The sequence below is a fragment of the Dinoponera quadriceps genome, unplaced genomic scaffold, assembly GCF_001313825.1.
Source record: "Dinoponera quadriceps isolate SergipeBrazil2010 unplaced genomic scaffold, ASM131382v1 scaffold8544, whole genome shotgun sequence".
In the NCBI taxonomy this organism is placed as follows: Eukaryota; Metazoa; Arthropoda; class Insecta; order Hymenoptera; family Formicidae; genus Dinoponera; species Dinoponera quadriceps.
In genome coordinates, this window is record NW_014563549.1 from 213,696 (window position 1) to 223,986 (window position 10,291).

At 49.1% G+C, this 10,291-nt stretch overlaps 2 protein-coding genes across 4 annotated transcripts in view; one reads left to right on the plus strand and one right to left on the minus strand.

Moving 5' to 3' along the window:
* The window catches only part of LOC106751209 (AF4/FMR2 family member 4-like), a 262,250-nt gene that overhangs the window by 81,041 nt on the left and 170,918 nt on the right, over positions 1-10,291 (plus strand). Inside the window, exon 1 of one of the 3 annotated variants that reach the window (XM_014632045.1) lies at positions 2,347-3,096. The exons of the other annotated variants lie outside the window; for them this stretch is intronic. The gene's annotated coding sequence lies outside the window, so the exon portion shown is untranslated. Of the gene's footprint in view, positions 1-2,346; positions 3,097-10,291 lie in introns of those variants that run through there. 3 annotated transcript variants of the gene reach the window in all.
* LOC106751210 lies at positions 508-1,929 on the minus strand. Its single transcript, XM_014632047.1, has 2 exons — positions 1,630-1,929; positions 508-823 (listed from the first exon to the last, which is right to left on the minus strand). The coding sequence occupies exons 1-2, from the start codon at positions 1,864-1,866 to the stop codon at positions 728-730; spliced, it is 333 nt and encodes a 110-aa protein (XP_014487533.1). The 5' UTR covers positions 1,867-1,929; the 3' UTR covers positions 508-727.

Below are 10,291 nucleotides of genomic sequence, written 5' to 3' on the forward strand. Positions count from 1 at the left end.
GGGGGGGGGGGGAGGGAGGGACTGTCAGCGCTCTCACACTCATGCGACCTGCGATCGGTCCGAGGGTTTGACCGACTGGAGAACTCGTTTCCACGCGCGCACGAATTTAATCGGAAGTTTATTCGCCATGTCAAAAGTTGAGCGTAAAGTGGGACATCGCGAAAAAGCTCGGCGATATATCGGTTTTTTCGCACGTATTGTTATACGCGCGAAAACCGAGCTGGAAACGCGCTAAGTTTCCTCCGGCCTCCCGTTTTACATTCGATTTTCAGCTTTTTAAATGTATACGAAAAGTCCCGCTTCGATAGGCGTCACTCTCTCTCTCTCTCTCTCTTTTTAATCTCTTTTTAGGACACCGGCGACGAGCTTTTCACGCGCGCTCGTTTCAATGTCCGATCCTCGACGCCCGGCTACACAACGGCATTATTTTTGCACTCGCTGCGCGAGGCCGCGCGCGTATCGATCCTGTTGCATTACATGCAAGACGGTTTTCGCAGTCAACCGCGCCGAAACCGACAGACGCAGCGCCGTGCGCGCGGCGGCGGCACCGGCTCTGTTTTCGTGTAAAGCGCTTTGTCCGGGAATTAGTCGTAGGTGGAGGCGGCGGGTACGCCTCGAATTTCAAAGCGAGTTTAACGCGATATTATGCACTCCTAGCCGAGGGGGGAACCGGGGTGAGGGGGGCGGCAAGGAAGTTGGGGTGGCTGCTGCTACATCGCCGGCAACTTTAAATCGAAGTCATTTGCGGGCGAAACGCGCGCGCGCGCATCCTTCCCCTCGTGGGTAACGCCGGCAGGTTCTCAAGCTGGAAAAGCTCTTCCATCTGTGAAGATATACGCATAATACGGACACACGCACACGGTGAAATCAGCAATTAGAGTTCCTCTTGAAAGAGGGAGAGAGAGAGAGGGGGGGGGAGGGAGGACGGATTAATTGTCGGCGACCGATTTTTCGCGCCGCCGTTGAATTATTTCACGTTCGCGTTACATTAAGCGCGACATGTTAATTATCGTTAATTACGAATCGCGCACGCGAAACACCCGTGCATAATGCAGCGCGGGTATCTTGTCGTTTCGCGTAATTCCGAAAACAAATTGCCGCCGCGCTTATTACTCATAAACGACGATTAATCGTTACGGCTAAACAGTGAGCTATCCGCTTTTAATTATTTACACGCCAGCATGCGCTTTGCCGGGAATGCGGAATGAAGCGGATCATCGCTAATGAAGCTTTTTCAGTTGCCGCGTCGTTGGTAAAATTGATTTACATTTCTATTAACTATTAATTGTTAATGAATTTATGCGTGTTGCCCGTGTAACATCGCCATTATCCGTTAAAATATATCCGAGATATTATCTCGTCGGCGCGATTACGCGACCGGCCTTAATTTCATTTGTACGCAACCGCGTCTTACTTTAATTAATCTTTTATCGCCCCCCCTCCCCCCCAGTTATCGTTCGCGAGCGTATTATTTTGATTCCCTGGCTCGACCAGAGCAAAGAGAATCTCGGTATCCCATTGAGCATCGCCAAGATTTTCTTTCATCCCTTTCTCTCTCGAGTTCGCGCGCGCGGACGACGATGACAGTTTCTCTCTCTCTCTCTCTCTCTGTTTCCCCTCCTCGCTCACCCCACGCTCATATACATTACACTGCATCTCCAGCGCACGAGCCACACCATCACCACCGAGATCGGCGAGACTGTCACGGTAGTCCACTACCATTATATCGGGCGGCATTGCGCCTGGCGGTTTCCGCGCGGCTCGAACGAGGTGGAGGAATAGCGGCGTAGGAATATAGAGAGGCGGTGGAGGTGGTCGGAGGTGCGGAGGAGTAGGAGGACGTGGAGTAGGTGCGCGCGCGGCCATTTTGATAATCTCCCACTCCTCCGTCTCTCTCTCTCTCTCTCTTTCTCACACCATCTCGCTTTCTCTATCTGTTCCCTGTCTTTCTTCCTCTCGCTCCGCTAACCCTCTTTTTCCCTCTCGCTGTTTCTCTCATTTCAATCTTCCCGTCGCGTTCTCTTCGTCCTTCTCTCTCAGTGCTGGCTGTGCTCTTCGCGCACGCACGCAAGCACGCACACGAAAAACGCCGGTCGCATACCGACACGTGCGCGCGCTCGCCTCCTCGTTCGCTCACTCGCGCGCCTTTTTCACCTCTCCTCGTGCTCTGGCAACGTGTCCTTCTCTCTCGGTCGTTCCGTCAAGAGACAGAGAGCGGAGGAGTAGCGTGTGGTAGTAGTTGGCCGTCCCTGTGACGCTGGTCGCTAGGTCGTGGATTTTCCCCTGCCCCCTCCCTTCCCGCCTCTTTCCCACTCTTCCCGCTCTTCCTCGTTCTCTCTCAGTCCCGCACTCTCCGTATGCGCGCTCAGACGACGGTCTCTCGACACGCGCTACCTCTCGCATACCGACGCACGCGGCACCTACACACGCCCCCGTGCGCGCGTATACACGTGCAGTATCTTTCTCTCTCCGTGCGCGTCTCTATCTCGCTCCCGTCCCGCGCCCTCTCTCCGTCTCGACCGGAAGGTGCCAGTTTCTCGTCGACGATCGTCTGGTGCAGAACGTTCGCTCGTACGGTCGCATCGCCATCGCGTCGGCCCAGCGTCGCACGCGCGCGTCTCTTTCTATCGATACCCCCGTCGTCGATCTGTCGCGCGCGCCGTGACGGTCCACCACGCGAGTGTGTCGCGCGCGCGCGCGCGTCCTCTCGTGCGCGGAGTGTGTGTGTGTGTGAGTGTGCACGCGCGGAGAGATAATCGCGAAACACAGTGTGCTTCTTGGTGCATATCGCGTCCGATCGGTTCCTTTTGGTCGGAGTGTGTCCGCGAGTTCCGAGAGAGCTCGGATTCGACGAGCAGGAGCGCGCGTTTCTGGGATTAGCCGCTCCCCTCGTTCCTCCCTCAACGAGACGCGCGAGTGCGTGAGTACGGGAACTCGGCGAGAGAATGAGAGTGCCTTCCAGCGTGGAGCGACGGCCGTTGTTGGCGAGTGTTCCGTGCGATTATTCCGGTGATCGCGGTGATAACCCGCCATCGAGATCACTTTCGATCAGCGCGACGACAGCAGGCGTCGTCGTTCGCTCCTCGTGAACGCACGGTGAGTCTCTCTCCCTCTCCTTCCGCGAGACAGAGTCGGCTCTCGCTCGCTCTCACTACGCCGGTTTTATTGCGAAATGACGCGTAATCAGCGAACATTGCGCGGAACTTGATCGCGTCGCTCCCTCGCTCGCCTTTGTGCGCGCGTTCCGCAAAATCACGCGCATTTTTGGCGATCCTTCGGAACGTCGACTCGATTAACTGGTTCGTGAGTAACTCGAGAGAATTACCTTGCGACAGACGCTCGACTGAAATTTCACGGAGGGTTTTTCCGAAATATTGCCGAAAGCTTGGACTCTCACGAGGATAGGGAATCGCGGAATGCGCGAACCTTTGTATTTCGAGTGTTGGTGAAACGATCGGCCTTCCATTAATGCGTTAATCGCGGGATGACGCGCGATCGGCGAAGAATTGCGCGGCAAGCTGTGACGCGCGACGCATCGCAGGCGGCGCACCGTTCGAGAGAGTCTGTCGCTTCGATTAAATTTAGCTATTCGTAATGCGTTATCGCGTAGAGGCACTCGTCGCGTATTATCGCTTGGCTTTTCGTCCTCGTCCACCTATACCTGAACGGATCGAAATTATCGAGCATTATCTCACGATAGTGAGCGTCGAACGGTTCGAAGCTCGTCGGCCGCACGTGTTGAACGTTGTCGTCTCGAGAGATGATCGATCCGGCTTGAAAAGTCAGGGTCGACCGTCGCGATTCGCGCTTTCATTCGAGCGAGTCGCGATGAGAGAGAGAGACCCCGCGCGATCGGTCGATAACCACACGTGGATGCCCATCGCAGCGCGCGCGACGAAACGTACTTTGTACCTTGACGATGACGTCGACGGACGTTCTTGTTCTCGCTGCGGCGGAAAACACGCTTGCGACGATCCAGCCAGCCGCGCGAGAATTCCGCTCGACGACGGACGCGCCGATTATCATCGCGAGCTCTCTCTCTCTCTTTTTCACTGCATCTCGCTTTGGAATTGCGCAACTGTTTTCGCAATAATCACTTGACTTATCAGCGCGTGTGATTTCCAAGACTCGTTTACCCCGTTGCCTTTACGCCTCGCTGTTGTTGCGGTATTAAAGGCACTTCGTTATGTCGTAGATATTCGGCCTTGAAGATTTGTGCCGCTTCGTATCTCAGTATAAATATTTCGTTATCCATTTGGGAACGAGTCCCACGAGTTTGGGGGAACAGATTTGAGACGATTCGCGTGGGAAAGATGATACACTGAGAAATCCGTTCGATTGACTTGAACAAAATTTTTGTTTCGCCAGCGGGCAAACATATGTTCGATTGCGAGAACCAAAATTCACGTTCTCCGAACCAAATCTTTTTCATCTTCGCTTCAGAGAAGTGAATTTTGATTCTCACAATTGAAACATTTCTTTCTCGCCCAGATTCAAACAAGAATCTTGCTCAAGTCGACTAAATAGAGGTACCTCGATATAGTCTTGCTTTGTTCAGAATCCGTTGTTCCCGTCACAGCAATTTCACTCGTTTAAAATACAAATCTTGGTGATGTATCCTGCAAGAGTCCCTCGCGATGTATGCGTATACATTCTCAGTTGATGTTGACTCGTCGCGTAATTCGTGCGCCGGAAACAAAGTCCCCGAAATAGCGCGCTCGAAACAATGCGCTCGCGCGCTGATCCTGTGATTCATCTCTCGGAGTTGAGGATCTTCCGCCGAAGACTTTGTGAATCACATTACCGGGATATGTTCGGCGCTCCGCTGGGAAATCCTCGAGCGCGGCGATGCAGCGATGGGAAACAATTTTCTCGCCAACGTTATCGTTGTCGGGCGATAACGCCTCGCCGTTCAGGAAGAAACGAACCAGAGAGTCCCTCATCTTGATGCCTATCTTGTCACATTCTTGTATCTCTCGTCGAGCGTGTCGCATTTTAAAATAATATCTAGCACCATGTTCAACTGCCCGTGCGGAGATAGGCCCACAAACCAAATCCGGTTATAAACCAGAAACTGTGGAAAATTTGTGGACATGCGAGAAAGTAACGAATATTTATCCTGTCTTTTCTCGTTGTAAAACGAGAAACTCGCTTACTTATGAACTTGCCGCCACCAGTAGTCCTTCGTTTCACCTCGTTAAACGAACCAGGTAGAAGACGAAGCTCACCGGTGATTTTAATTAAAGGGAAAACTCGAATTCACGAGTCAGTTTGTAAATTTGATCCTTTGTTACGGATATTTGAATCGCATTGTAGCTGTTGTATCGCCTTGAAGAGGTCGGAATGCGGATGGAAAAGTCCGCAAGAAGAAAGAGAAAATATGTCACAGTTTGGCATCGCAGGTCATTTTACAAAAACTCAGTCGAACAATCGTCCGTAGATGTCGGACGAAACTAACTTTCCTTTCCAACCTCTGACAATACTGAGGGTTGAAAAAAATGAAAGGTAGAAAAACGAAAAGGTCTGTCTTAGCCGATAGTGTCTTAAAAAGCCTGAAAACATTAAGTACACAATGACCCAACGAATAAAGGGTTAAAGGAGGGAAGAGGAGACATACAAGGTAGGGACGGTTACGTCGTAAACCGGGGAAAATCGCGTCGTTTTAAGGAAAACGGCGGCAACCTCAGGCACCGCTTTGTGCCACGCGTCGCAAGAAGCAGAAAAACGTCGCAGCTCGTTCCGGGCGACGTTTTACGGTCGATCCATCTCTGTCCATAAAATAAATCTCGTTATTTTACGAACCGGCCGCGAGCGTACGCGCGCGTCCTGGATTTTCTCTCTCGAGACTTTATCGTTGTCCAAGAACGATGAATCTTACCCCCGTTTCGGCCGTGTTTTTCTCGGGAAACAGCAGGTGAAGGAGGGGGGCTCTTCGATGACGCCGCGAAAACGCGAGGTCGAAGGCCTGTGTGTATGTATCTGTGTGTGTGTGTGTGTGTTGTATCAGTAAAGAAAGACAAGGTTAAAATACGCGGAATCGAAGGGGGGATTACCGGCATACGAATACTATCGACTGGTTTCCGTTTAGATTTTCATTTGCGCATAAATTTTTCGAAGCCGGAGGCCCCCCTCCCCGCCCCTCGGCCAGAATTTCATCGGTCGCTGTTTTCCTCGCGCGTTTTTTGCAAATAATTAAATATTTTTGAAAATAAACTCCAAATTAAATTTCCGCCAGTTCGTAAATCCGCTTCATAAATCCGAAGGGTAAAAGAGGTCAGTGGGATCTATACGTATTGTGTGCTCAACATCGTAATTAGAAATGAAATGTTAAAGGCGCGAATGCTTATCTCTCCATTGCCGGGAAATATTTACATCGTTGCGCCGTTGTATCGCGTATTATAGATCGAATTCTCTCGTGTTTGTTTCACGTTTCGGATATCTGCATTTTAATCTCGCCTCCCCTCCTGTGCTCGCTCTGAGCGCGTGAGTTTGTCCCGTAAAAGAGAGGGGGCACAATTTGGTCAGCAGAATTTCACCATCTATCGTCCCGAGGCTCCGTCTCAATCCGTTATCCGAGTTTTATGTCTTCCCCGCTTCCTCCCGCGCGTTTCCCGCCACGGACTTCTACCCCGCCACTATCCGGTGCTATTATATGCAACGCAATCTCATTAGCTGCCTTCTATTATTCTCATAAATAATAATATCGCGCGATCTCGATAGAAATGCTCGATGCTGACGTTTACTTTTTCTTGTTTTTTTCTCAGCGCGGTTATTTTTAGACGCGCCGATAGTCGCTAATTAATTATGCTTGGCTGAACGGGACATTGACGTCACTACTACCTCTAACAGTGTCATTTTTTCTCGAGGCACGTGGCGTCGGTATTACCTGACACACGATTGCTGATCAGTTTAAAAATCAGCCATAAATTATATTTATAGAAAATATTTCCGATCAGATGACGCGTGCGTTTGCTTCTCGTATGTCAGATGATATTTCTCGACGTATAAGCCAGTATTCAATTCTCGACATTTCGGAAATATTCTCGGATACATTTTTATCGCCGAGAAATCGATCTTTTTCTCAACCAGTCGATAATAATTAACTTCAGCCACGCGTTCGGAAGAATCTTCGATGTCCGGATGACTCGCCTGCACCATTTTTATCGCTAAGAGATTTGTCCGTCTCTACCTTTTTTCATTCTTCAAACGTTCGTATTGAATTAAATGATCGATAGGATGAACCCGACTCGGGAGAGTGTAGCGCGTTTTCCTCTTGGTCGAAAGAAGCGAGCCGAGAAATGATAATAAACACATCCTTCGCTGGTTCCTTCTCTTTCCGTTCGTCGTCGCGTGTCATCGCTAACTTTGCGTTACATAAGCGAGAAGAGGAGGAGAAGGAGCACGATAAAGAAGCGGGAGAGAGAGGTCCGATGTTAACGTCGCGGTTGCCTTTTAAAAATGGCCGCCGCGAGACGCATCAACTCTCGTTGTCGAAAACATCAGGCCAGTGCGCCGCACGATTATTGCGTGTATCATGTGTGTATATATTTATGTATATATATATATATATAGGATGCAACTTAGATAAACAGTGCCCAGAGCCAACGTCAGGAGACGTAAATGTGTCTGTTTAATTAATTCAGCGCGTGTATTTACACATCTCGGTGTAATTAATTCAATCCGATTTAATTAATACAGAACGTCAGAAAGATTAAGGGGAGCAACTGTTGTTGTATTTCTTGTTGTTGCAAGTAGCGGAAAATAAAACGCAAATAATAATAATAATAATAATAGTAAAGGCCGAAATTATAATTGAAATTTTAATTAAAACGGAAGGAACTTTGCCGGTGGTGGCGTGTAAAAATTATTTCGATTACGGGTGGTCGCACAGAGGATTAAGACGGATGATTCTGTGTTTTAGCCGAGCACACGCACAATGTACTAATTTTGAAACAGAGTTGGTAGATCGATGAATAGAGGCAGGACCTGGAGACGGGAGGCTATGTATTTAGCAGAATGCTTTTCAAGGCTCGCAGGTATATATCTGCCGTTAGGACATTTCGAAATACACTGATGATATATGAGTACCCACAGTGTCTGGGTCTCTCCTCGGTATCTTCGGAAGGTGCAGTTCGCCGCTCGGACCCTAAATTGCCTGACACTTGAGGCATAATGGGCTGCAAGGTTGATAAATTTTTATTGACTACAGATGTAGAGGATAATCGTGCGCGCCATTGTCCGTCAAGGGAAAATTCGGGATTTCACGGGACGCTTTTCGGCGACCGTTAAGAATTCAGGATGGAAATTCTTCAGCTGTCACGAAGGCGGCCGAAGAATATCGTTAATGGTCGTCAGATAAGCGGCGAGACTTTCGAGAAGTTTCTTACCGTTCGGAGGCAACTTTGTTGCGCGCGCAAAATATGCATCGTGAAAAAGTCAGCTTCCGTAGGTAGAAGAGGTCGTCGCGATCAGTTCTCACGATTAAATTCTTACGGTCGGAATTTGTTTTCTCATACGTAACTTGTGGCGGTGTCGTCGAGTATCCTCTCGATGCGACGAGCAAACGGTGTGGTTCTTCTCTTTTTATCGTATATCGCGTCTCCGCGCGCGCGCGTTACCCAAAAATAAATTTTTCTTTCCAGTTTCGCGCGACGAACGTTCGCCGCTTCTCGCCGGCGATAATAAGCATTTTTACGCATTTTATTCTCGACTCTTCCTTCTGCGTGTCGGCCGGCGACGGACCGTTACGCAACGATCCCGTCGACAGTGAATAAGACGTAACTGGACGGTACGGACTTGAATTTCGCCGAGGTGATACGGCCGTAACTAAACGCGCTCTTTGGCGCCGTCGCCGGCCGCGCTGGGTGCGTTCAATGCCAGCCAGCGGGGAAGAAAATCGAAATCACGTGCCCGTTAGAAGAACCACTGTTCGTCCGTGAACTCCGTGACCGAAATTTCGGCGTCGTGTGATCACTCTCCAACACCGTGGGACACGATCCTAGGCCAGGCAACGATGATAATCTTTTTCGTGTCGACTCGCGGCCCGCGAGCATTTTGTCACGAGGGAAATTTTTTCAACGTCGCGTTTACCACAACTCTCGAACGTTTTCTGTATAATATTACCGTTCTAATTCCCGTTCTCTATCGTTTCGCTCTAACGTGGCCTTTGCTACATACATACGTGTGTGTGTGTGTGTGTGCGCGCGCGCGCGCGTACATATAGAAAAGTCCGTACAGAACGAAACTTCATTTTCCGAATTCCCGGAATAAAATCCTTATGAATAATGGAGCTCGGTGCCGGGAAAAAGTCTCGACGCTTCCAGTTGCGGACGTTTTATCGTGCTTTTATTGTTATCGCGAACGTCGCGGCGAGCAGGAGGATGCATGCGAGACGCACCCATGCACGCACGCACGTTTGCGGATCGCGGGAACGCTTCGGATTACTTCCGTGTGCGAAGTGGGACGCTCGATTGCGGCCGATCTTCGCGTTTAAGCGAGTGCAATTGGCTTCTCGCGAAAATCCGTATATTCCAACGAGCACTGGGACGCGGATTCCCAGGAGGCGCGTTCGCGAAATGCGTCTCTCTCTCTCTCTCTCTCTCTCTCGATCTTGCTTTCTCTATATTTAGGTCTAACAGATCGTCGATTTTGTATTATGAATTCAAATTTATATTATTATATAATACGAGATATTTTATAATTTCTAATTTTTTAATTTGGTCTAATTTAATCTAATTTCTCTCATCCGTCGCACGTAACTTGACAAGAAATCTTTTAGATGTCTGGCTGTTGAACTTTGGCACCAAATTTCAACTCACTTTCGGAAGGTTGATTCCATTCTTAATTTTAAAAACGGACACTTCAGGTTTACGTTTGAATGTCAGTGTATCTGTTAGAATAATTGCGGTTTTGTATTGTTTTGCGTCTTTATAGAACTATTTTCTCTCTTCTTTCAAACAGTTCTTTAATTTTTCCTTTTATCTGTCTATGTACATATATATTCCATTCCTTTTACATTTGCTGTTATTTTTCTTTTGCATCGGTTGACACATACGCTATGCACTTTTTTGTAGTTTTGTATTCACTTTTCGCGAGTTCTTGTACTTACTTTTCGTATTAGCATTCGAGAAGACAGTCCTGAGGCGCAAATAAACAACACTGTGTTTTTTCTTTCTCTTTCGCACGCATATACAAATTCTTACGCTCTCTCGCGAGGTCGTCTTTAATTCCAAGACGGACGCCAAATTGCCGTCGTGTTCTCTCTCTCCCTTTCTTTCTCCCCCCCCCCCCC